We start from the raw sequence: 27,108 nt of genomic DNA on the forward strand, positions 1-27,108 counted from the left end.
ATTCTAGTTAGTAAAATAACAGCTTACACTAGCTATTCGCTGTCGAGTTTTGAAGAAAGGTTTGAGAATTCAAGAAAGGTGAGGTTAAAAAATGGGACTGCCTTTTTATAAGACCATTTCCGCTCTTTCTCTGGCTTGTGCTTCACATGGCCTAGATAAAAGGGGGATATGTAGGTTGACATGAGTGAATGAGTCACCCATCTATATGAATGACAAGCCCGAAAAAAAGCTTGTTTTTCCTTTTCCTCCTCCTCTCGATCAGTGACGTGGCTAATTTGCTCTCTCTCTCTATCTGTTCCCTTCTGTTTGCCTGCAGGGGGGATCACTCACGACACGTTTCAGAAGGAGCTGATGTGCTTTGACCCCGACGCAGACAAATGGACTCAGAAAGCGCCCATGACCACGGTGCGCGGCCTCCACTGCATGTGCACGGTGGGCGACCGGCTCTACGTGATCGGGGGGAACCACTTCAGAGGCACCAGCGACTACGACGACGTGCTGAGCTGCGAGTACTACTCCCCCGCGCTGGACCTGTGGACTCCCATCGCCGCCATGTTGCGCGGCCAGAGCGACGTGGGCGTGGCCGTCTTTGAGAACAAGATCTATGTGGTGGGCGGCTACTCGTGGAACAATCGCTGCATGGTGGAAATAGTACAGAAGTACGACCCGGAGAAGGACGAATGGCACAAAGTCTTTGACTTACCCGAGTCGCTGGGCGGAATCCGAGCCTGCACACTCACAGTTTTCCCCCCCGAGGATCTCTCGGGCTCGCCCTCCAGAGAATCGCCCCTCTCAGCGCCTTGATGAATAAAGGGGGGAAGGGAGCTCCTTATTTTAGCTCATACCCCCCCGTAAACCTCCACGCCGCTCCACCCAGTCCCCACTCAACAAACACACCTTATAGACATTGTTTTGCACTTCCTCTTTGGACTACATCTGTACTGCATCCCTTAAGTTATCCCCCCCAAGTCCTCCTCCCCTAACGCTGTGCAGAAACCCCTGTAACAAGGCATTATATAGTAACAAGGCATTGTGTAATAATAAAATGTAATACATTTTCACTTCATGTAATAACACTTGCCTTTGAAATGCAGCATTTTATATCAAACAGCCTGAACGCAATATGGAATACATTTCTCTGCATTTTGCAACGAACTTTTACATAATGCAGTAGTTATTACAAAATACGGGGTAGCACTTTTTTATTTAATTGACATTTTAATAATATGGTGTATTATGTAATAATTTATCATAAAGAAAATGATTACATATTCAGTTAATTCTGTTTTATTGTAAAATTGGACAGATACCAGTATTCCATCATGCTGGTGTTATTACATGAAGTTAAAGTGAATTACATTTTGACGTTTTATTACATAATGCGTTGTTGTTACATAATGCATTGCCACAACCCCCTCCCTAAGCGAATAAAACCGATGTAGTTTGGCAACCTAATTACATGTTGCAAGTTGCATTACTCGGTATATTTTGGCAGGAAAATACCTTGACTTGAAAAGTGACTTTGCAAATCAACTTTTCTACCTGATGTCTACAGAGTTTTCTTATGTCTCGTTTCTTTAGGCGTTCTACGTTGAGATGTTGACTACCACACTGACTCTCTCTTTAGTCTATGCCAGGTTAGATGCAGGGCCCCCCCACCCCCCACCCCCACTCCCCAGAGAGCAAGACGCATAGGGGGATGAATGAGCTCCAAAACACAGAGCTGGTTTTTAACTCAGGGGTTGGCCCAGGCCCCATCTACGTCTCACTTGCTCTCTCGTACCGTTTCAGTTCTCTCCTGCTATTGCTATGAAACTGTTAACAGAATGGTGTTTTTTAAATTTAATAAACATGATTTTGAAAGTAATTTAAATTGTCGTCATTGCAGACTACAGCAGACTCGTGCAAATCCTCATGAACCTCAAAAGTGGATTTTTTTTAATGTAGTGACAGGACATAAAATCTTCGACATGCACACTTAGTATAACGTATTTAAAGCCTTCTGTGGTTTATCGTGTTCACTCTAGAATGTTATTTTTCTTGTGATATATTTTTGTTTATGATGGGTAATTATACATGATGATTTGGTCTTTAGCTGTGACAGGGAACTTCCCTCAATTTTGTTTTGTTAACTTGTTATGAATGTTTGTAAGAATGGCCAGTGAACATATATCTTATTAAGAGATTGAACAATATGGTTAAAAATGCAATGTCAAGAGGGAACATTTCAATCTGGCTACTTTTGAGTTTATCTTTTTTGTAGAAATTGCTGAAATTAATTAAAGGTGGAGTACAAATTACTTTGTCAAAATCGATGAATATCTCCTCATCATCCCCTAGCTGTCCGTACTGTGTGTACGCTGGAAGAAAAAAAATCCAGTGTTAATACACAGCCTAGAATAAATCCCTAAACTGGCATGTTGCAAACTACAGTGGGTCCCCTTTGTTTACATACCAGTTTACAGAGCCTACATTGTGTATTAACACCAGATGTTATATCAGTGCACACATAGTAGGCTATAGACATGTGAGGAGATACTCAATGTTTTTGACAACAAGCAAGGTCGCTGACTCCACCTTTTTAATTACTGTTAAAACAAACGAGTGGACATATCTGGTTCAGGCGGCAATGTTGCCCCACTCTAAAACTGCTGGTAGTTGTCCAATTGAATGGTTATATAAACAAACTTTCCATTGAAGCGGTGTCTCATTAAGTGCTTATCACTCTGTACCTGGCGTCTTGTCAGCTACAGAAAACGTTTAATGTTCTGAATTTTCTGCAAGCAATACAAACATTAAGCTGCTGCTGACCATAGTGTCAAATGCCAAATGGGCGCTTCCACCAGCGTGGCCTCTCCTCTTGGCATCACAGACAGACGGTTGTGTCGCCCACAATCTGCCCACCTGCTCCTGCACAAATAAAGCCGTGATAACAGCATATGGTGTCCGAGACGAATGCTTCCTGCTGTTACCGGGAACAAAAGGTGTGTGTAACCATCGGGTGAGTTTGGTCTGGAGGCCTTCAAACCTCATGATAATCTCATTATATCCCATTAATGAAACGCTGCCGTGGTGCCTCTGATTTTCAAATGTAAATACATGGTCCAGTGTTTTTCTTCTTAGCAACAAGATATCCGCTGTACGGCTGCAATGATAACATTATTTTACATAACAGGTCTTAAACTTTTGACCTGGGCATTTTACTTTGTTGCCTTTTTTCATGCTTCACTTCTAACTTTTGAAAGTCCTGTGTATTACAGTTCCTTGTTTTCCTACTCTAATTGTAACATCTGCATGTTGTCCTATCCTCTTCCAGTCTCGTTTTGTGAAGTGCTGTGTTAATACATCTTTTTGTGACATTTCACTATTTATTTCTATTTTGTAAAGTCCTTTTTTTGGTGAAACGGCATCATTCGTCTAAATTAAATTACAGGCAGTTTGTTTATTTTCCATCTATTCATTGAGGCCTAAGGATAACAGAGGAACAAAAATGGAACTGGCTCGGCTGCTGGCAAAGGCGTACATGACAAAGAAGATGGTTAAAGGGTATAGGGATTGATTTAGTGCAATCTTTCCCTGGACATTTCACTGACAATAAATCATACACTGTAAACGCATTTGCTCTGTGTATCACCTGAGTCTGAAGGCATTATTGAGTGTCACAAGAGAAGATGGAGTGATGCTGGAGATAAATCACCTCTTAAAGACACAAGCGCAACAGTGACCATACCTGGGAAAGTAGGATGAGAAGCAAGGCGACACTGAACGGCTCCAGTAAGGCTAGAACATGACTGAAAATATGTCGCCTGTTTTTATCACTGTGTTAAAGGTTATTTAGTTAAAGGCGCTACAAGGCACTTTTAAATATTTCAGAAGCAGTTTAATTTTTCCTTTGAGGATCATAAATGACGTATAACGGCAAACGAAACCATCAGTGAAAGAATGGATGTCACACATACAAATAAAAGCCTACTACATCCTAAAAATAATAATAATAAAAAAAAGTATACCCTTTAAGAGTTTGAAGTTTAATTTACCAATAGGAGGGGCGCCCTTAGCTCAGTTGGTAGGGCGTCCCCCCTCCCCTCTCTGCCCCATTTCACCTCTGTCTCTGAGTCTCTGCACTATCAATAAAGCATAAAAATGCCCCAGAAATATCTTTAAAAACATCTGTGGATGTATCGGGCCATTGTGGGCAGATTTGCAAATAAAACACACGCACACACAATCAACCTCAGCATACTGCTGAAGCACATGATGATTCGGTGTAGGCCTGATTCCTGCCTCATAATGGCTGAATTGTTTGCTGTCGTTTAAGTGAGTCAATGTCAACAAAAAAACATGACGCAGAGCGTTGTGTACCCTGAAGATATAGAATTTGTGGATTATTTTTTTTAAATGACTACCAATGTGCCCTTGGTGCGAAAGGGAACTGGAGCAAGAAATTACATGGGTTCACCTCTCCTCCCCCCTCCCTTCCACCTCAATACCTGTATTCTCAGCAGATTTCATCACCACTGGAGGCACCAAGCAGATAAAAGGTGTGTGTGTGTGTGTGTGTGTGTGTGTGTGTGTGTGTGTGTGTGTGTGTGTGTGTGTGTGTGTGTGTGTGTGTGTGTGTGTGTGTGTGTGTGTGTGTGTGTGTGTGTGTGTGTGTGTGTGTGGATTGCGGCCTCCCTACACACATGATCACGGCCTTACATTTGTTGTGGCTCGGTGTGTCTCCAGACGGCTCCAGCTCGCATTTCATCCCCATCCCCATACCAGGCAGAAAATGACCTAGATTCTCCAGGCTGTTGGGTGTGTTTACATACGAGAGAGAGAGAGAGAGAGAAAGAGTTCAATCCTCCTCCTGTCATGATATAATGCTCTGCTGGAGCCACATATCCCCGCTGTCCTCTGACTGCATGCGTGATGGTGTTAGTATTGATCCTTCTGGATGGCAGACAGCCCAAACATCCTGATGTTACTCCTGTGTTAGAGTGTATTTATTTTATTTCGCACACAGTCACACAGGCAACTGACATCTGTTATGAGAATCCACAACTGTTTTCGCTATCTCTCTCCTCTCTCTTATCATGAATATTCAAAAAAAGGTCAGGTCCTTGCTCTACTCCCGATCTCTGTCCCCTGTGACTGTGTCCTGAATAATCTGCCCCTGATTCATCGTTTGTTCCGGGGCTTGTTCCTGTCCCTGCTGTGTGTGTGTGTGTGTGTGTGTGTGTGTGTGTGTGTGTGTGTGTGTGTGTGTGTGTGTGTGTGTGTGTGTGTGTGTGTGTGTGTGTGTGTGTGTGTGTGTGTGTGTGTGTGTGTGTGTGTGTGTGTGTGTGTGTGTGTGTGTGTGTGTGTGTGTGTGTGTGTGTGTGTGTGTCCATATATTATTGTAGCAGAGGTGCAGGAGCGGGCATTGGATTGGACTTCTTTTGTTCAACATCTGGCCCTAGATTTTATCTTATGACTCAGTATCTAAAGTCACTCTTGCGTACCCTCAAACTGTTTTGGATTACAGCCACCAAATGTTATTGGACACAAAATTATCACGCAGTTATTCGTTATCCATCTGGCCTTAATACAGGACGGGATGTGCCTTGTGCACAAAACTATCTCCCCCTGCATCTTCAATTTAGAAGTTTCCATACTCTAGATAATGAAGGACTGATTTCAGTTTTTCAGATTTTCCTGTGTTGAGCTCTTCCACTTTTACGTGCAAGTTTCTTCTCCCACAGTTAAAAGTGGATTGGAGACTGTGATGGACTGGCAGCCTGTCCAAGGTGTCTCTCTACCTTCATCCCAATGCATGCTGGGATATGCCCCAGTGCCTCCTTGACAATGAAGAGAGAGAGAGAGAGAGAGAGAGAGAGAGAGAGAGAGAAGCAGGTAAGGAATATAAATGGAGGAGAGTTACAGATAGAACATTTGAGTTTGCACACTGAGATCTCGAAACTGCCAGATTCTCCTTTTGGGGTGACAAAGAACATGTTATTTATCTTATTAAAGTGCAGTAAAAGCCATATCCTGTCTCTCGGATGAGAGGAGCTGGTAACTGGAACAATGCAGCAGGCGCCCTGGGAGAGCCACTTAACCTTACAGGCTTAAATACTTGCTTCACGTCCCTCCAGGTGTTCAGCTGACAGCACCTGAGCAGGAGATGAAGCCTTTTTCTAACTTAATCAAAAGAAGTCAGTGGTCACACATTTTAACTCCATACATTAATATGGGTCCCGGTTGTGTTCCCAAAGAACAGAAGAAAAACAACCTTCTCTCTTTTTCCCCACCTCCACCTTTCTGAAAACCTGTGTTGAAAAACTGCAGTCAGATTTAGAGGATGCGCCATACCCCCCATTACCAACCTAACTTAGCACTGCCTCCACAGCTATGTGAAAAGCACACCCCAGATACCAGCAGTTAGAGAAAACTGTGAGAAATATAAAGGTTTCTTTGGACACTACACCATGGAAACCGTTTCTTGTAGGAACCCAAATTATAATTTTGAATATGAAAATTAGCATAATATTGTGACATTTAAAGCTGGGGTATAAGATTTCTGGTTGGTCAAAGTTAACATGAGCTGTACACTTTGACCAATCAGAGCGAGGCTCCGATTCTCTGTTCTTATTGGCTGTTCGGACTGTCCATTCACTTTGGCATGACTTTGTTGGTGTAGAGCGTGTCAGGGAGGGACCATAGGGGAGGGACCAAAGAGAACAAGTGGAGCGGTTGAGGTATTTGGATTCAAATCTCTATCCCAACTGCCATTTTCTCCCCAAATCCTCCACCCCAGCTTTAACCATGTGTAGGCTTTTTGTTATGCATCCTGATCCCTAAACTGGACACTGTCACGCCGAAAATGACTTTTATTAGGCTATTATTTTATTTTCTCCTGTGCTGTGATGAAAAGCAAAATGTCATGCTGGCCTGTGAAGTCATGTGAAGGATGAAGGAGTGGGCGAACGTTTGCGAGTTTTTATTTATTTTTTAATATATTTTCTTTTGCGTGTTTTGTTGACAGCAGCCAACGTCAATGTGACTGATAACTCTATTCCCATGGCTGAGCTCGGTCTCTCAACCTCCTCAGCTTGTTCCTGCAGTTTGTTGCCATGGTTACCCTTTTGCTCTTCATACAAGAAAATATGAAAAAAAAATCTCCTCTCCTTTTATGAAACGCTCTTGTGGAGATATCCTGGGGAGTTGAGAGAGCGGACGACTTGCTCGTCTGTCAAACGGCGACTGAAACCTTTTATTTATTTAGTTAGGCTATTTGGTGGTGGTGGTGGGGGGGGGGGGACAAACATTTAGCTGCACTTTCAGACGCATAGGCGAGCTGATCAACCACCCTCAGACTAATTTTCATCCCTATGAGAGCAACTCATTTCCATTTCCACTACATTATCACTGAGTGCATGCCAGAGGTGGCTTTGATTTCCACCCTGGCTCTTTTGCAATAATGACCTCTAGTGGTTCCTGCGAAAACCAATTAAATATGGCTCTTTTGACACTTACAGGCTGAACCTGTTTGGAGAGGTGGTGAGTAAACAACAGGATGAGATGCCTGTAGAAAAGGGGGGGGGGGAGGAAGGGGTTTCTTTTGCCACCCACTGATGTGCATAATGAAACCCTTTCATTTGCGTTACATCTATATCCTTAAAAGACCTGAGAAGTGGAACCCTTTCTGCGTTCGAAATAAGGCTAGAGTGCGTTCAGGGAGGACTACATCCAGTAATGGCCACTGATGGATGCCTGACCCACTTTAAGCATTTCATGGCCTGTATAAGCTGACCCCAGCGGGCACGGGAAGCAGCCATTAGTGCCCCTGCACGGTGGATAACTAATATTCAAGCTAAAACATTAATTTCCCCCCAGTGCTGAATGCAAATTAATTTCTCATGAATAATGAATTGCGTGAAAATGAGTGATGGTGCTTTTAATAGGTACCAGTATAATGTTATGAGGGGAACATATTACAACAAACCAAACCATTACTTTGATCGCAGCAAAGCCCTCTGGAAGCCTGAGCTACAAGCTGCTGACGTGAAAGTATACTCGTGAAAGGAGATTATTTTAATCTAGAGACAAAACAATCAGTCCTTATTCAGCGTTGTGTTGGTACAACACAGGGGCGCAGACAAAATAACCATTTATGGAAAAATAAGAACATGTTTTCAACCCATTTTGTTTTATAGTGTGTACAGTGTATCCATCATCTTAATGAAAGGTAGTGTCAATTTAATATGCTCTTCATCTTTGTCATCTCAGTCTGGCTCTATTGGTTTTGACATTGTATACTGTATACTTTTCCAGATTGGTGAAATATTCACCTTGAGATCATACAGTAACAATAAACCAAACTATAGGCCTACATGAGGGCAGCTGTACAGCCAGGCGATGATCCTCTGTGGGTTCGTTAGTACAGTATGTGCGAGACTTTTTGTTCCACAAAGTCATTTAATACATTGTAAAAAATGTTGATGTTGATTAGGGCAGCTTTAAACGTAATATCTAAAAACCGTCTTCCAACCCTCACTTTGCAGTACGTTTGGCTGGTACACCTGAAATGTATGAGCACATGTGACTTCTCCTCTTTGAACAGTTATGTCTCATATTGCTTTGAAAGCTCACATTTCACATTGCTGCTTTTTGTTCTGTGTTTTTAATTGGCACAAGCTGAATATGACCCAACTGGGTAGACATCATTTAATGTTATGGTTATTATCATCTTTTGTGTTCTATGTCCTTTTTGGCCCTACATGCCTCTCCTCACAGGATTGAATGTGACCACCAGATGGCGATAAGCTGACTTTTCACCTCTTAATAGAGGCCTGAAAAAGCTGCATAACTTGCATATAGGCTACTATATGATAATACCTATATATAATACAATATGAATATGACCTCTGTGCTTCTACTGATGGACATCTGTTGCACTACAATACCCTTGTCTCTGTTGTTTAAATGATCTTGACTGCTATAAGACAATGATAAAAGTCCTTGATTACTCAATGCCCCTTTAAAATGCCTCGTCTGCGTCATGTCTTACGTGACTATTTATATTTAGTGGCTTATAAGGTCAGTTATTTTTAAACCCTGTCTTTTTAATCGTCATTAGCCTTGTAACAGAAAGCAACAACCTGCCGAGAGCCTATTTATAAACTTCATAAATTTAACAAAAACAAAGAAAACATGTGAAGCAGCAGTTCACAGACTAAACAAATACTCATAGCCTACTGGTGCACACACACTCTACCGTCATTGGTAATTAACACAGCCACAGTAATGGAGGAGTGGCAGGTGGAGGCTGACACCATGTCTCTATTTTTTTAATCAAGCATTAAATGCTGCTGAGTCACTGTTTCATGTGTGACCTCTTCACCACAAACACGAGTCACTGGATTTCTGCATAAGATAGTATGTGTGATTCAACGTGACTCGGCCTGAATGTGAAGTGTCCCGAACACGACTCGACCCTTTCAAATGACCCTGATGGAAAAATAGGCCTGCAGGTAAAAATACAAACAAAAACAGCATCACATCTGGGACCCTACATCGGCTTTGTATTGCACGGAATGCGTAATAAGGGAAAAAAGCTCACAAGAGCTCAACAATAACTGGGACATTAGCCTGCCCTGCAGGTCCTGTGGAATTGAAGAATTTTGTCCTCAGAAAACCAGGACAAGCCGTCATTAGAAGCATAAAATATGATGATATGAACATCAGCAAATCAGCAGGCCATGTGAAAGTATTGTATATTCATATTATATATAACATTTCAGTTCATTTCATTTATTTATTCATTTTCATTTATACTTTCGTAATAGTCAACAGCTCTCATATTTAAAATGAAAACCTTAACAAGTAAATATCGAACCATAAAAATCCATTGGCCATCTCGTCAGTCATGTGAGGTAAGAGAGACACTTTCAGATGAGAGACAGACGAAAGCACATGCTTTAATTTTCTTTTATCAGTTATTAACCAAACACCTGAAATCCGCTTTCCCCAAAGATGAGAGGAGAATTTATAGCACATACATTAAAATAAATGCTTTTCAAATGAAGGTATTTCACTGCTATAGGCCTACGTAAAGCGGGCTATAAATGTGAATGTTCAGTAATTGTTACATTTTACAAATAGGCATTAATTTGATTTTTAAAATCAAGTTATTTAGGCTTTTTTCTTTTTCTTCCATATACCAGTAGATTATGAAACTCTCTTACAGACAAAATAGTACAAAGTCTCCTCTACATTTTTCTACACACTCATGTTACTTGTATGTCCTATATCAGGTAGATAGATTTCTAAACTCAACATTCATATGATCAAAGCGCATTTAAACTTGTAGGATTTGGCAGAGGGAAAGAACACTTTTCACTTTGAACTATAGTTAGACTTTGATTGCTCCATGATCTTGATGCAAATGTTGCCATAGGTAGAAAGAAAAGCATCATATTTGAGAATAAAGATATCATCATCTACTTTGTATTGCCCCTTGAGGCGTTGTAAATGGAAAACAGCTCAAAAGAGCAGAACAATAACTGTGAAATCTCTCCTACGCATCTTCTGCAACTAACAACTGTGCTTCTTCCATTGTATTCCTATTAACATTACAAGCTGTTTACCGACACAGACCCTGCCTGCCTGGGAGGTGCTGTGGCATTGAGGAATTTTTCCTTAGAAAACCAGGACAAGCGATCACATCAGCAAATGATTAACAGGCCATGTAATAGTACTGGCTCATAGGGCTCGGCAAAGGCAAAGAACACTTAGCTACCTCAGTATGACTGATATACCATGCAGACAGTATGCTCATTGGCAAAGACAAAACGTTTTGGCTTTGCACAACAGATAGACTTTGATATCTTCATAATGAACGTTCAAAAACAAAGTTCTTGAAAAAATAGTTTATTTTTAAAAAAGACAAACCAAATCATTTCTGAAAATAAGATACATGTACATGTATGTTTGTTCATCAGTAAGTACATGTTGTGATCCGCAGGTCCGTCGGACTGCGGGTGCAAGTGCGACAGTCTTGGGGGGGGCCCAAGGCAGAGGGGGGCCCATAATTTTTTTTTTTTTTTTAACAAGCTCAATATAGGCCCCCGATCTTCAAAGGCCCTGAACAATACCATTCCAAAAAAAAAATTGACTGGCTCATGATAGGCCCCTGACCCTTACAAGGAGATCAGGGGCCTATCATGAGCCAGTACATTTTTGGGTTATTTTTAAAAAACATTATTCAGTGCCACGAACCAGGGGCCTATATTGAGCCACTAAGAAAAAAGAAAATAAATACTTCAAAGAGGGAAGGAGCTTTGGGAGTATTAAAAAATTCACAAAGCGGACTGGATTTTTTAAACCTGTAAATTTTTTCTTTCTGCTTTTTGGTAATTCTGTGTCTCCAAATTATTCCATAAAATAGTACTAAATAGTTCACATAGGACACAGTTGATTTAGCCTTCGTTTTCTTCTAAAAGTGCACCAGATTGATGAATTTTTCTTTCAAAGGTTCAAATTTTTCTTCCGGGGGACGATTCCCCTGGATCCCCCTAGAAGGTCCAGGGTCCCCGACACAGTCTCCCAAATTCCTCTGACAAACACTGTATGTGTGTATGGTTATTAAACGTCATTAGACCAGGGTGTGTGTTTATGTACAAGTAACGATTTGGTCATTCATCAAATGAAATATTGCGGAGTTGTCTGGCTCAGAGAGCCATGTGTATTGTAAGACCGCCTTTCAGGGGCCCATCAGGACTTTTTGTTTAGGTGCTACACCCCTGGTAATCTGTTAGTATCATCAGATTAGCACTGATATGGTTGTACATGCTGACCCTGTTTTGCTTTAAGGTTTAAGTACATTACATCTTGGTCTGTTTAAAACAGGCTGCTAGTACCACATGCTATTGTGCTCCATTTCTTCTGATTCTAGCCCTATCGTGTCAAGATTTCCCTCCCAGTCAAAAAATGACTACACCCTACAAATGTGTCATAGAGGCAACAGCTTGAGACCATTTCAGCAATTGAACTAACAAGCGGCTGTGTCTCGATTTACAGATGTCAGCTGACTTCCATAGAGCTCTGTGCGATGTGAGTGGCACAGTGCAGTTGGAAAGAATAAAGACGCCACAAGCAGCGAAACAACCGTTCAGCCAAATCAAAATTAAATTATAACATGGCTGCAAGACATACAGATGGAGCCTTGAACATGAGATCAACTTTTTTATTCTATACAATAGAATAAAAGCCTGGAGCTTCTCACCAGCCCACTGCTGTTTGCCTGGATGTCTCTGTTGGCATGAGAGAAGCCTAACAAAATCCATATCTGCTGGAAAGGCTATTGAACGACAGCTGTGAAAACGGCGGCAAGCACATGTGTTCATCCCGTGTGCTGACATAATGTTTGACAAGAAGGAGACAGATGGAAAAACACACCCATCCAAAAGCAGATAAATGAACGCATGTCATGATTAGTTAAATAGTCAGATTTATGCTATTTTAGCATACATAGACATATACAGTGCAAGTCCAAATGTAACTTTTATAAATATGGTACAGAAAACCATAAAACCACAATCCATCCATTCATTATTCAATTAAATACATATGAGAACTCTCACAGAGAGTTGCAGAGAAAACAAGGCACCAGCTTAAACATTATTCTAGACAGTGCAAAATATATTTAACCAACATCTGCTACCTGAATCAGGATGTTAGTTGAAGACCTGATGCCTGATATTTCAGAGCTGTCCACCAAACAGCACATTTTTGAAAAGTGAAAAAGGACCATATTCACATAGCCTAATCTTTTCTTTTTTGCAACATTCTTGTTTGTCTTCATTTTTAAAGGGACACTGTGTAATGTGACATCATCAAGAAAGTTCTAGAATGCAACGCTCCCTGGGTAACCCCACCCCTTTTGAATAATAACAGAAGCTACAGTGGCCTTCAAGGACAAGAACAATTCTATTTTAAGCAATGCACCTGATGACATTCCAAAAACATGGATTCCTCCATACGACTTGCCCGCTCAATGGACAAAATGTAACACTAATATTTGTAATTCTCCGCTCAGGAGGATAATTCCGATTATTGGCAGAGGTGATTTTACACCAATGAGGACATATTTATGAATGAGGATATTGATTTGAGCTAATGAATTACTTAAAATGTTACAGTGTCCCTTTAAGAAAACACAGTTTAGGAATAACACTTATTTTTGCAGCTGGTTTCGAATCATGGCTGTGTGAACCTCCTATAACACCACAGAAAGATTTTCAAAACAAATCAAGAATAAGGCCATGGACACTACCAGTCAGATGTATTTCAGAAAGCCATATTGTGCAGTAAACCTCAGACGACAGTCTCATGGGACGAAGTCGTGTTTAAAGGTGCAGTGTGTAATATGACATCATCAAGAAAGTTCTACAAAGTTCTAGAATGCAACGCTCCCTGGGTAACTCCACCCCTTTAGAATAATAACAGAAGCTACAGTGGCCTTCAAGGACAAGAACAATTCTACATTTTAAACAATGCATCTGATGACATTCCAACTATGACACTTCCAAGATGGCGGCACTAGGCCTTGGTCCAAAATATGCAGAAATATGGACATATATGAGACCCTTTCTAAGGGAAAAATAAATAATTCAAAAAAAAAATTCAGCTATTATGCACTAAATTAAATGTACTTATGGATATTATAATTACTTTCTACAAAATCTGCTAGGAAATAAAACCCAAAATTCTACACACTGCAGGTTTAACTGTCTCCAGTCTTACATTGTTTTCTGTTCAGTGTGTCTCTGCAGCTGTGTCTTAAAGGGATAGTTCAGTATCTTTTAAGTGGGGATCTATGATGTACTTATACAGTAGTAGTTTGTCTGTTACCTTTTGTAGATGGCGATCAGACAGTCCCTATAAGGAGTTTGGGGAAGATGTTGCTGTAGCAGAGGTCAGCCTTACTATTGCAGAGGGGGCCAGCAGAAAAACCTTTTTTTCACAACAAATATAACTGCTTTCATTAAAAAAATATATTATCCTTTCAATTGTAAGCTAAATGTACCATTTGTAGACCCTGCACTGCACTGGCAGACACCGTTCAGTTTGGCACTTTTTTCACGCATAGTTCGGACATGTATTACTTGTGCAGTGCAGCATTAAATCCTTCATTTAGCGCACAATTGAACAGAGAATTATTATTTTTTGCCACTATTTCTGCTGGCCCCTTCTACAACAGTAGCCTACTACCACGTTGTCTGCTACTGCAACGTCTCCCTTAATAGTGACTGCGCTGCTCGCCATCTACACACTAACTATGCTAAGAACCCCATACAAGATACAAACCCACTTCAAAAATACTGAACTATCCCTTTAACATCGAGATTGCTGGCCTCCTTATTACTACTATTTCCTTTGCCTCTTGTGTCTCCAGAGCAGCACGGCCAGCAAGGAGAGCAGCAGAAGGCCCAGAGCTCCCCCGATGAGTCCGGCCAGCACGGGCCGGTGGCTGTTGTCTCTGGGCTTGTACATCAAACAGGACCGGGTATGAGGCTCACTGCTTCCGAAGTCATTCACTGCGACCACACAAACCTTGGCGATTTGGTCCACGACTCCCACTCCACCGCTCCTTTTGTCCATCTCAAACTTCTTAATGTCTTGCCCCCCTACTGTCACAAAGTAACTTGCGACGTCCGAATTAGGAGCACACCACCGGATCACCACCTCTGACCCGTTCCAGGACACCGATTGCAGTTTGGGAGCCTCTGGAGCTGTGCTTAACGAGAAGCCCGGACACCTGCAGCCAGTGGATACACTAAGCTCATGACAGGAGCTCTGAGTCTCGTCACAGGGATCATAGTCGCAACGCTTTTGGGGTTTTTCATTTGGATCTACTGTCACAGGTAAAATAGGGGTGGGTGTCTTGTAGACATCGTAATCATCCGTGGGAAACACAGAGTCCTCGGCCGTAAACCTGCCTGGTATTATGGGATCCAGTGATGTTGCAGGCAGGGGAGAGTAACCTCGGATGAGAGCCAGGAAAACGATCACCAGAGGAATAGGCAGCTCCCTGATGGCAACCATTGTGCTGTGGGGAGAAAGAAGGCAAAAGTCCATCAGTCTGTTGGGAAAACCTTTTTATATGTATAGTATATATATAGATAGAACTGATACAGTAGGAGCCCCTTGGATTTCCAGCCATTAGTACATTCAGAGCCTGAATGAGGCCGTTTACAGTTATTTCTCCACTGATGCTCAGTCTTTAAGAGATTATATGAGTTAACAGTGAGCCTAAATTCAGTCGGGAAATTAAAAAAAAGTGAAACCCAAACTGTTTTGACAATGCAGCATATACACTTGAGTAAGAACATGACCCTAAAATGTCCACACTTAATTAGTTACAGTGGCATGTTGGTCAATGATTTATGAGCTTGTAAGCAAGCAGCTAAGAATTAATCTTCACTTGTTCGGCTTTGGAGGTACTTCACACTAAAATTCAGCATTCCAGACGGTATTGCACAACAGGTCCAAATGCCTACACACCCACCCAGAGCACAGCACAGACCTCTCAGCTGGCTCCAGTTACAGGCAAAGCTGCAACCGGTGCGATTTCCACAAATAATCCAAGCAAACATACCTGAAACGCGCTCAGTGGTGAGCATGACTAGAGAGATTACAATGAAGCCCATTCAGGAATCTCCCCAAGATGAGCCAGTGTTTAACTACATTGAAGACAGAGCGTATAGCCCACATTTAATACTAATATACTTTGCTGAGCTGAACTCTATATGCTAGTGTTACGGGTGTTAATGTCTAAAATGTTAAAAATATATGACCTTACCTGTTGTAGTAAGTTTGTAATCTTGATCAAAATGTGAGTGAGCTCTTGTCGTCTTTCCCCCACTTGCTCCCTCTCTTGCTCTGTCCCTCCTTTATATGTTTTGCCCTCTCCCAAACAATCACCTCCTTCTTTTCAGCCCTTCCCACATACCCCCCCCCCCCCCTCTCTCCCTTCTAATAATTCCTGACCCTTCTGCACCAGCTCCACCTCCCTTCTTGCTAAAGCTCACTGACTTACTCAATGTGAGTAAGTCAGTGAGCAAATTGTCTACTGCTTCCTAATTTTTCAGACAAAAAGTGAACCACATATTGGCTGCCATTGGGCATTCCTTTTTCAGAGTGTGTCCCACTTGTTAATGAGCTTGTGTTGTCCCTTTATGGATGAGGGAAATTGAATAGGATTGGTGAGTGTCTGTGTTAGGGCCTTGACTCAGTGGAATTTGTCATCTCTTCACACGGCCTATCCCATCCTTTTAGCCCCTATAACCTCTCACCTAAATAAAAGGCATGACTTGACTCCAAAACGCGGCTTTACAAAAACCCAAAGAGCTGGAACTGTTGTGCAGCTGTGCACCAAAAGTCCGGAAACGACTGTACTTGTCCTTGGAATGATATGTGATGCGGGAAATTGGCGTGCCGGTACAAAACCTAGCCACAAGTGGTGTGAATTAATATAGCGATACTGTTCCAAGACAACTCCCCCTCAGCGCTTCCAATTTCCAGGGGACCACCATTGTCCTCTACCAGAGAAATGCAGAAAACTGATGACGTCAGCCAACTGTGACTGAAAAACAACACCTCGCTCAAAGCCTTCTTTACGGATGGAGTCAGTTGGTATTTTACCTATAGCCTACTATGTGATTCATATTCCTGCTACAGTGTAAGAATATATTGATTCAGTCCTTTATGTTATCCTAAGAATCAATATGTTGACACGTTCGTATAACATCCTGAATAACCTAGTTTCCCCCAAGATGAAATATTTATGTATTTTTTTTTACATGTTTATCTCTTTTTTTCTCTTTCTTCTATGGCCATTTGTGTGTGGGTGTAAGTGCACACAGGAAAGAGTGTGGGTGTGTATACGTGTTTGGAGATGCACATACATTTTAAGTATGCAGGAATGTGTCTGGTCATGTTCATGTATTGTGTAATATGAGCTGTGTTTATGTTACAGGCCTGCATCTAACACTGGAAAACATACATTGGCTTTGGCCTGATTTCATGATACTTCTTGTTCATGGTGACGTTCCTATTCGGCTCTATAGTGAGTCAGTCAGAAAGCCATGCCTGAAAGATACTGAGACACAAAGGTTTTGATGAGTTCACAGGAAGACAGATGGTGTGACGGGAAATATGAAGTTCATAAAAACAGGGGCGCAGTCACAGTGCAAGAAATATTTCTGCTGCGACCGACTCTTAAGTGACACAAGTTCAAGCAGATGGTAACTGTTAGATGGGTTGTTGCATCAAACCACAAGGCACAATGCTGTTTGTCACAGACTAAGCCACTTTTCCCTGAAGCACTTTGAGGTGGCTGGCTGGGATGGGTCTGCTTTCTTCAACAGAAAAGAGTTATAAATTACATTAATGGGAGCAACCCAAACGAATACAAGCCCCCAGTTATAGAGGCACCACAATGTACGCACAATAAATAGCACAAGTGTTTGATTTAAAGCTAGCTTGAACAATAAACTATGATCAGGGAAACATGTTGTTAATTACTTGTGCTTTTTTAAATGACCTATGGGAAAACAACAACTGAAGGTGCCAACCTTGGCCCACTGCCTCCTTGAATGAGGCAAACCAACCCACAAACCAGAATAAACCCGCCAAGCAGTGGCGCCATAAGGGAGGTGCCCATGACTTACAGAAGGTTCCAATTAAATTTTTATAACATTTGGCTATTTCCATTTGTTTTACCATAATTAAGGTAATTCATCCATTATTTAGATTAACAATTTACAAAATGTACATTTACAATGAACTACAAGCTAAAATAATGGTTAATTTGTTTTTATTGTCTGGCAAAAATGAACCATCCCAGCCTCTGTACACCACCTGTATTTAAAGCACAAATCCCAAGTCGAAAAAATCTATTGATTTAGCTCCACCATCAGGCCCTTTCATTTCCATTTTGTTGGCCATTTATACTATCAATTAATTTTAATTAAAGAGGTTATGTATTTTTAAGTTAGAATTATTTTTGGGTTATTTATTCATGTTGAGAAAGTTCCATTAAAGAGGCCTAGTCTTGTGCCTGGTGGTGGTGCCTGATATCCCTGACAGCGCCCCTGCCTATATAAGACACATAGAGGAATGAAGCGCTGCAACACAATGTTATAAAGTAGCCTAGTTAATTCTGAGGGAAGTGGGCTAGTCATTCTAATGATAGCCAATCATTTCCATGAGCAAACATTAAAGATATGATCAACATTTTTTAAAGTCATGCTCAGTAGGCTATTTTCATGTTTGTGAGGCATTCGGAAGGCATATGATTAATGTAGACTAGGCTTATTGCCTGACCTCAGTAGTCTTTCATTCATTATATAAGCAGTCAACAGTGCCTCCTACAGCCCACAAAATAAGTAGAATCAACACTTGATTAAAACTATTATTTACTATCTATGGATTAAAAGCATAAATAAGGATAGGCAATAGGCCTATTAGCCTAAGCAAAGAGCCAGGCGGGGTCTTTGTTCGGTCAGTAGCACAATTTAGCGTTGGTGACATTAATTAGTTTTCACGATGGATATAGCTCTTTGACAATGAGAGACTCATCTCTGCGAAGCATCAGAAAGTTCATGAGCCTAAATTCCGTAGCCTAATTAAATTAATGAGGTAACAGCATCCTGCATTCACAGCAGCAGACTGTTGACGTGAGTTTAACTGCTGTTTGTAAAACCCGCTGAGAGGTCCATGACCTGCGGGTGCTTTAGATTATGAACCCATGAGATTTAATTCTAGACTGGAAAAAGGACAACATTCGGCTTTTATCCGCAAATGGCTGCTGCACTACCGCGAGAGAAGGAGCAGATTTCACCCTGTACTGTGACTTGCAGGCTGACAAACAGGATGGATGTTACGCTTGTTCATGGACTCAACTTAGAGAAAAAAAGACAAATAGCCTACATTTGTCAGACATAGAATTAGAATTGAATAAAAGAAAGAAGTAGCTTGCAATGCAATGTGCTGCAAAATAGCCTAGGCTTAAAGAAAAAAGACCAATAATTGTATCAATTACTAGCCTGGAAATCCAGACCCATAGCACAACAGGCGCAGCAAATTTAATTTGCCAGCGGCAGGTCTGGATTTCCAGGCTAATCAATTACAGGATTTAATAGCCTACCAAATTGCTGCCAATTCATGAATTTCTGTATAAATACAGGCTACTGTTTTTCATTCAAAAATAGGCTAATTGTGTGAACTTTTTTCAATATTTATTTGTGTCTTCATTTTACAATTAGTTATAACTTATGTAAGCCTAGTCTTTTGTAACCACTTATGTGACACCAGTGGTCCTCAACAATGGCATCAATGTCATTATAATAACAATTAATACACAAAAAGGGGATAAAAGCACAAACTGTGTCATTTCTGTCTTACTCTGAGAGGTAATTTAATTGTTCATTGACTTTGTATCTCGGTATCTTGTTGTCCACTTCCCAGGTTAAATAACTAAGGCTATCAGACTTAAGAATAAAGCTGAATAAATTAAATCAATGACAACTCATTCGTACATGTTATGTTACCCAATTCTGCCTGCAGCTGGAGCTAAAAAGGCGAAATTTGTGCACAGATAAAATATTGGATGGCATTTAGCAAATACAGTATTAAATCAAGATTTGGGCTAAGCAAATCTGGATGTTTTAATATGCAAGACATAATCGAAACTAATGTAAATTTGGTGGAATGTAAAAAAAATAAAAAAATAAAGTTTACTCTTGCGCTGCACTGCGGAGATGACAGTCCCTTCAAGTCCACACTCGGGGAAAGGTGAACTCCTTTTTCCTAGCCACTTTGTTGACGTCATATCTGTGCGACGGGCCTCAGTTTACAGTACGCAGGACAGTACAGTGCAGACAGAAGCTGGAGATGGGTGAGTCACTACCAAAATCTCTTAGCGATGATCTACGGACTTGAATAACGCAGTGAAACACATTCGGCGCGTTTCTCTCACGGTGTTGGCAGGAGATCGTCTCTGACCGACTGCTAGTTTTAAAGCTAGTAGGCTAATGTTAGCGAGCGGAGCTCGGCCCAACGAACACTTCCCTAAACTGTTTTATTTTGCCAGCGACGCCAATCAAACAGCGAATGAGGCAGAGGTAACTGGCGAAACTTCACTCATTCCTCCGCATAATCCAGCGTCAAAACTCGCACAATTAATTAAATTTGTAGCTATTTTGAGACTGTTCAACCGCCAAATAAAGGTTAGCATAGCCTGTAACGTTAGCTTACCATTCAATAATGACTTCCAGGAGGGCAGGCTTTGCTGGTAGCATGGATTCCCCTTCGTCAAACAGTGGGAGCGGCGCGGTCCACAGTGGAAACCGTAAACAAAGCATAATCAACAACCCCGACAGAGTGGACATTAAGCGTGGATACGGGGCAGCGCAGGGCGGCGGCATGACTGTAACGTCTCTGAAATCCCGTCTCGCCCCGACCATTCAGACTGCCATGTCCGCCGCAGTAGACACCTTGCTGGGCGAAGTGGTGCTGGTGCTCAACGAGACCCAGCAGGAGCTGCTGCACAAGGAACAGGAGAACGAGCGGCTCAAAGTGCGCCTGGAGGTGTCCGAGAGGGAGCTGAAGACTTTGCAGGAGTGTCTGTGCAGCGCTCAGAAGCTCATAGACCAGCTCCAGGTGTCATACACGGGAACCCAGTCCATCGGGCAGTCGGTGTTTGCCCCTTCGCTGTCTTCCATGGCTTCCATGGCCTCGGGCTTAGACCGAGATCACCAGAACTCCAGGAATGTGAACGGAGCCGGTGGTGTCGACATGGGTCTCGGTGGCTCTGTGGACGAATCGCTTCACGGGTTTGAGCCCAGGGATGACTACAAAATGTGCCAGCTTTCAATCCAACCGGATGGCTCGGTGACCAACCACGCTATGGACTTCGCATCCAACACATCTCACATGTGCTCCGACTCCAATAGACCAGGTACATTGTGTGTTATACTTTATATTCTGATTGTGGGTCAGAGAAAATTGATGAATAATGTGGTGAGGAAAAGCACAATGATACGTTTGTTGAAGCATTAGGGGTTATTTCAATAATAGCAAGAAACTCCATGGAGGGTCACTTGTTCCAACACAGGTAAGTATGTTACCCCGTTCCCTTAAAGTCCTGACATATTTAAGGACATTTGCCTCCCAGGGGGGAGTCTAAATTACAATACGTAGGAGACAGGTAGACAGGTTCAAATATACATACTTAAGGAAGCTGGGTGGGGGAAGACGATTAACATACATTACAAGAGGAGGGGGAGACAGGTTGTGAGGCAGACAGGTTGAGATACAACAATGTTCACCATAACAACAATGCAATGCTCTCACTTGGCCAGTCATGTGAGGGGGGGGGGGACAGTTTGAAGATACAGCAGGGGGAGTTCTGAGCATAGTACAATAGAAGAGGTGTGGCCCGTCTGAGTGGTTTGTTGGATACGCATTTGTGGAATCTACATTTCAGTTTACAATTAAACAACATGCAATATATCTCATTACACTTATAAGTCTATACAAGATAAAAACAATGTTTCCTATTGCATTAATAAGCATTCCAACATTTGAGTCCAGAGATATATCATATGCAATATCTGCCACCACAATAATTTACTGCAAATGGATTAATTTAATTTGTTTTTATAGTATTGCTTCAACGTTAACCGTCTCTGCATGACTTTGGTTTGTCTCTAGATGAGAGGCAGTCTCAGGGAGCAGGTGGAGTATCCAGGTTTCAGATCAAAGAGGAGCAGGGTCAGTCCAGCAGGAAGGAGCCTGGGGACGGAGAAGGATCGGACCTGGGCTACGGTCAGGTGGGAGGAGGGGGAGGCTCCCAGCGTCCCTACACTCACCCTCTGCGTCATCAAAGACCTGTGAGAGACCTGGGTGGTGACTTACAGCAGGGCGGACTTGACGGACAGAAACAGTTGGCCAGGATTTCTGGAGCTGGGAGAGGTGACACTAGTGTGTCGCCGGGCAGAGCGGACGAGTCAGCGCGACCTTCGGCCTCTGACACAGCAGCAGCAGCAGCAGTAGTGGGGGAGCCCTCTCCGGATCGGCCTCACCACTGCTTGGAGTGTGGGAAGACCTTCCGTCTGATCTCCAGCCTGAAGAAGCACATCCGCATCCACACCGGAGAGAAGCCCTACCCATGCGGAGTTTGCGGCCGGCGCTTCCGCGAGTCCGGCGCGCTGAAGACCCACCTGCGCATACACACGGGCGAGAAGCCGTATTCGTGCTCCGAATGTGGGAACTGCTTCCGCCACTTGGACGGCCTGCGGAAGCACCGGCGCACGCACACCGGGGAGAAACCTTACGTGTGCACCATCTGCGGCAAGCGCCTGAGCCGCCTGCAGCACCTCAAACACCACCAGCTCATCCACACCGGGGAGAGGCCCTGCTGCTGCCCCTTCTGCAACCGCAGCTTCAAGGAGCCGGCCGCCCTGAGGAAACACATCCGCATACACCGCGAGGAATCGGGACACCTGGGCATCAACGCCGGCGAGGACACAGACCCCGACGCCATGGACGACATTAACAACCTCCACCCAGCTGCCCCGTCCCCTCAGATGAGGTTTGGGGAGTGGGGAGCAGAGGATGACGACAGCTCGGTGGTGGACTGCGTGTAGTGGGTGAATGATGAACAGATGATGAGTAAAACTGCCTGTTGCTGTCTGTACCGTGAAACCTAGTCGGGAGGTGAAAATCCTGGAATAAGGTGGTCATGTAGTACTTTGTAGAACATGACAGATAAGGTCAACTCTGTTCCATGCTGTTAAAGGGAAGCATGAGGCTACATATAACCCCCCTAGCTGTGTAGTTTCATTTACATCTGCCATTTTCATGTTTGATACAAAAAAAAACATCCAGTGTACATTCTCCAATAGCAAGTCTTTTTTTTCCCACTCACATTCCTTAAGCAGTAGCAGCAGTCTGCAGGTTGTTCTTGGCACATTGAGTTGCTGGTTTGCCAAACTATCCGTGAATAATCTGGGGAATTGATGGCAGACGTGGACAGGAGCCTTGTCCCCCTATTTAAAATGATAAGTGCCTTGAACACTCACTCAACCATCAACTGAGTCGCTACTGCTGCTGCTGTTCAAATCAGTTGCCTCCTGGATTTTAGTGTAAGCATTCTGTCTGGAGTTTCTTAGTTTCACACAGTGATCAAATGTGCTGCTCTTTAATATTTGTTTTGCCAAAACACACCAAGCTGATCAGATGGATAGAAAGGAATCCACAGGGTTGGACAATATATAGCTGGACATTAGTGAATACATATCATACAAACATTATGTATTTGGCTTCAATTTGGATCTTGAGAAAGCGAGTATTTGAGTCGGGATGCTTACTTTCACATGATATTTATTTAATAATGTGTTTGGGTACATAGGGGTGTCAAGATTCTCGAAAGCCCTAATTAAGTTTGATTTTTCATGTAAAGGCCACAATTTGATGAATTGATTTTTTTTAATTGTATGTTTTAGGACGGGTGGCTGTGCCATTTTAGACTAGTCAAGGATAATTGGTTTTATGCCATGATAACTAATTTATTTATTCTTATTCTTATTTCAAAAGATCTTCTACATTGTGTTATGAGTGATACAATATCCACCATTAGTTATTTGCAATGTATCTAAGGCCTTATTGTCAAATTGTTCCACCAGTCAATTGGTTTGTTTTTAGAATGATTTAAATCGCGGTCCCAGTCAGCACGACAGGACAAGTCTGCAGACGCACAATGATGGAAAGTACATTGTTTTGTGACCCCGGGGTGGGGATGAATAGTTGATTCCACTTTTAATTTACGAAGGTCGAGATTGATTGTGACATGATTTCGATCGATTTCCGACTTACAATTGAGATTGTGACACCCCTAAAGCCTTTGAAGGTGCATTATCGGCTAGTCACAAACTGCTAGTTAATGAATTTATTCACCTCCTCATCTGATCTCTTCACATAAACAATTGAGTTGAGAGAGTTGTAAGTCATATAGTTTTTTTCCTGAATAATGTTATTGGTTCAAGTGTATGCATTCACATTAGATTCTAGTGCTTAAAAGGTTTTCAGTTTTCCTTACATGCTTTTATTTGTTTACCTAAACATGTATAGTTATTTGAAGAGGATACGGGCACAGTTATCATCTCTCTTCCTATCTTATGGACCATGTCTTAGCATTCCTTTGATTTTGTTATTGTTGTTTAAGCTGCTACTGTTCGTCTAGAAAGCCTTTCCTTTTCTGGACTTGTACTATTGTTACCAGCCAGTTACTAGCAACTGCTAGCGAACAGGACTTTGGTGCTTGCATGTGCATATCTGTACCTGCGGTGGTGCCTCCCGGCTCTTTCTGTAAATAAGAATGTCATTTTAGCAATTTTATCTGAATTAATGAGGGTTAACATGTTATGGAATTGTGCAGTAATGACGCATTTAAAGGTCATATAGTAAGCTCCTTTTCAGGTTCAAAATTGTTATTTGAGTTTCAACTGGGAAACTGTTTTCATGGTGTATAAAACCTTTATATTTCTCATTGCTATTGCTAAATCTCCTCGTCGGCCTCTGTCTGAAACACTCCATTTTAGAGCCTGTCTCTTTAAGCCCCACCTTCCAAAAAAAAAGAAGCCCAGTCTGCTCTGATTGGCCCTGAATCCAGCTGCCAGATTGAATCTAAGTACGAGTATGATCTCAAGGGGGAGACATATCTGTTTTTGAACACAGGTTGTCGGGAAGGTGGACTAAAAGAGATGGTTGTTTTTTTCTCATACATTGGCAATCTCTAGACGGGACCCATTTAGCGTAATATGTGACCTTTAAAACAACGTAACGTGCTCTGAAAACATCAGTAAGCTAACATACAATGTAAATATAATCTTACTGAATTTGTTCCCGATGCACTGTTGTGCTGCCACTGATGCATCGGGGTCGAACAGCTGTACTTTAGGTCTCTGCTGTCATTTAACATGTATACGACTGATCTCCATGTAACCATTCTGTGTACATACATTTACAAGTGTAAGTCATTCTAAAAGGTACTCAAACTGTTAAATACATCTTCCTGTATACCCACAATACGATTTGCCAAGCCAGTCTTTACCCCCAGATAATCTTATTCATGGCTTTTTGTATAACATAAAGGGGGGCCTTTGCATGTAGGTTTAAACTGGCATTCTTAAGAAAGCAGTGTTAAATGTCTTTATGCTTCTGTCTGTGTTCAAACTAGCTCCCCTCCCCCATTCATCAAACTCATGTTACTGACTGTAAATGTTATTATATTAAAGGGCCTTGTTTATACTTCTTTTTATTTCTGTGACTGTTTTTTTTTTTTGGATACATGAAATTAAAGGTCTCACCGTCCGCTACCTGTCCGTCATATGGATGCATTGAAAAAAAGTTCACTGTTAATACACAGCCTAGGCTCTATAAAAGGGGATGTTGTTAGCTATTCTGTGGGTTCCCTTTGTTTACATACGCTTTGTGTATTAATAACCCCAGATTGTTTTTCCAGTTCACACACAGTACGGACAGGTAGCGGATCGTGAGGAGATACACTGAATTTGACAACAAGAGTTCTCCAGAAACACTGGCTGTTGTACAAAACATCCCTTTGAAGAAATTATCCTTAAGAACAATTTGGGACCACATTTCTTAATCATGACTGCAGTTAAGCTATTACCTGCATAAACCCTGCAGCAATTATCTTAAAGCAAATTTTAGATCAGCAGAGAATTTTCACGCCGGCAGAAACGTTGTCAAATAGATTGTGTAGGTGATGCGGTCACGCCTATTTAGACTGCTCCCAAATAACACCCTTTACTCTTCTCCTCATGCTGAGTGATGACATTCAGCTGTATACATACACACAACCTGATATTTGGGATGGCATTCACTCAGTATGATTACAGAAGCTTAGCAGGTTACATGTATTAGAAAAACACTGATTCTCAAATACTTGGATTAGCCTTAGTCTCATATCACTGAAATATAGGTACGTTTAGAATATAATAATTCATATCCTGTAGCATGCAACACAGTTTTCTGTAGGCTATTATTTATGCTATCCTCAGCAAGTCCTGCATGCAATTTGATTTCTCAGTGATTACCTGATTACTTTGTAGCAGTATAATAGAACAAGGCCTGGCATGTCATCCACAGTGGGTCAGCTTAGATATTTATTCATTTACAGTATACTGCCTTGATCGTTTAATTCAGTGGTAGCAGCTTACATTTACTGCAGTTACCAGTATACCTTCAGAACAATAGAATTGACTAATTGAAAACGTTAAATAACCCATTCCAGTGTTGTTTTGAAAAGTCTAAAATCGTGCTCACGTGTTGATAATCTGATTGCAATAAGACAAGCCAGCGTTTGTTACATTTATGGAACTCAAATCCAGTGGGTGTTTAGGCCTGCAATTATTTAGAAAAATTAGGATGCAAACTTTTTTCCAACAAAACAGACCACAAATAGGAATTGCAGTGTCTTTATCGTGTTGAAGCAGGTGCTGTGGAAGGCACAATAGTGGTTGGCGTTCCCACAGTACAGAGGCTGTGATTCATGAAAAACAACCAAGAGAAACAGCTCTGTGGTTAGTGAGAGAGAGATGTATCTGAAGAAGTCACAACAGCTATTTACTAACATCAGATATACTACTACTGCAACCTACTGTACACTCCAACTGATGTGAACCACACCCTTTTATATATATATATTATATATCTATATATATATATATACACACATACACACAATATATATATATTATTTTTTATTTAACTTTTGACACTGATCATAGTGATCAAGTTAAGTATTTTTTGATTCGGTTATCTCTTGATGACAAGTTATTTATCTCGTGATCTCAAGAATACAAAGCTTGTTTCTTGGGAAATAATTTTTTCTCTTATTACTAAATATATTTCTTGAATTCACCACACATAATGTGTGATCTTGAGAAAACAAAGGCTGTTATCATGTGATACGGAGTTGATTATCTTGTGATATCTGTTAAGATAAAGAGAAAATTCATTCCAAACACGGTCGTTCTCTGCTTCTGTATAGAT

At 41.7% G+C, this 27,108-nt stretch overlaps 3 protein-coding genes across 4 annotated transcripts in view; 2 read left to right on the forward strand and 1 right to left on the reverse strand.

Annotated features, from left to right (window-relative positions):
• Positions 1-1,777, forward strand: part of klhl13 (kelch-like family member 13) — a 40,362-nt gene extending 38,585 nt beyond the window's left edge. For both annotated transcript variants that reach the window (XM_080040617.1, XM_080040616.1), the window contains one exon: positions 317-1,777. In XM_080040617.1, the coding sequence (XP_079896743.1) occupies positions 317-804 (488 nt within the window). In that variant the 3' untranslated portion in view covers positions 805-1,777. The remainder of the gene's footprint in view (positions 1-316) is intronic.
• Positions 1,778-11,215: 9,438 nt separating this feature from the next.
• On the reverse strand, positions 11,216-15,910 carry LOC307260351 (leucine-rich repeat neuronal protein 4). Its single transcript, XM_080040565.1, has 2 exons — positions 15,830-15,910; positions 11,216-15,076 (listed from the first exon to the last, which is right to left on the reverse strand). Exon 2 carries the CDS (start codon positions 15,070-15,072, stop codon positions 14,395-14,397), a length of 678 nt encoding a protein of 225 aa, XP_079896691.1. The 5' UTR covers positions 15,073-15,076; positions 15,830-15,910; the 3' UTR covers positions 11,216-14,394.
• Positions 15,911-19,886: 3,976 nt separating this feature from the next.
• LOC307260366 (uncharacterized protein) lies at positions 19,887-25,346 on the forward strand. The gene is made up of 2 exons (XM_080040585.1): positions 19,887-20,989; positions 21,745-25,346. Exons 1-2 carry the CDS (start codon positions 20,296-20,298, stop codon positions 22,677-22,679), a joined length of 1,629 nt encoding a protein of 542 aa, XP_079896711.1. The 5' UTR covers positions 19,887-20,295; the 3' UTR covers positions 22,680-25,346.
• The last annotated feature ends 1,762 nt before the right edge of the window (positions 25,347-27,108 follow it).

Source organism: Ammodytes marinus (assembly GCF_949987685.1).
Source record: "Ammodytes marinus genome assembly, chromosome: 14".
Lineage (NCBI taxonomy): Eukaryota > Metazoa > Chordata > Actinopteri > Uranoscopiformes > Ammodytidae > Ammodytes > Ammodytes marinus.

Excerpts from the sequence above, each read along its gene's own strand:
- LOC307260351 (XM_080040565.1), bottom strand. The coding sequence starts at position 15,072 with ATGGTTGCCATCAGGGAGCTGCCTATTCCTCTGGTGATCGTTTTCCTG.
- LOC307260366 (XM_080040585.1), top strand. The coding sequence starts at position 20,296 with ATGACTTCCAGGAGGGCAGGCTTTGCTGGTAGCATGGATTCCCCTTCG. Across the intron at positions 20,990-21,744 it reads CTCCGACTCCAATAGACCAG|ATGAGAGGCAGTCTCAGGGA; the intron begins GTACATTGTGTG and ends GTTTGTCTCTAG.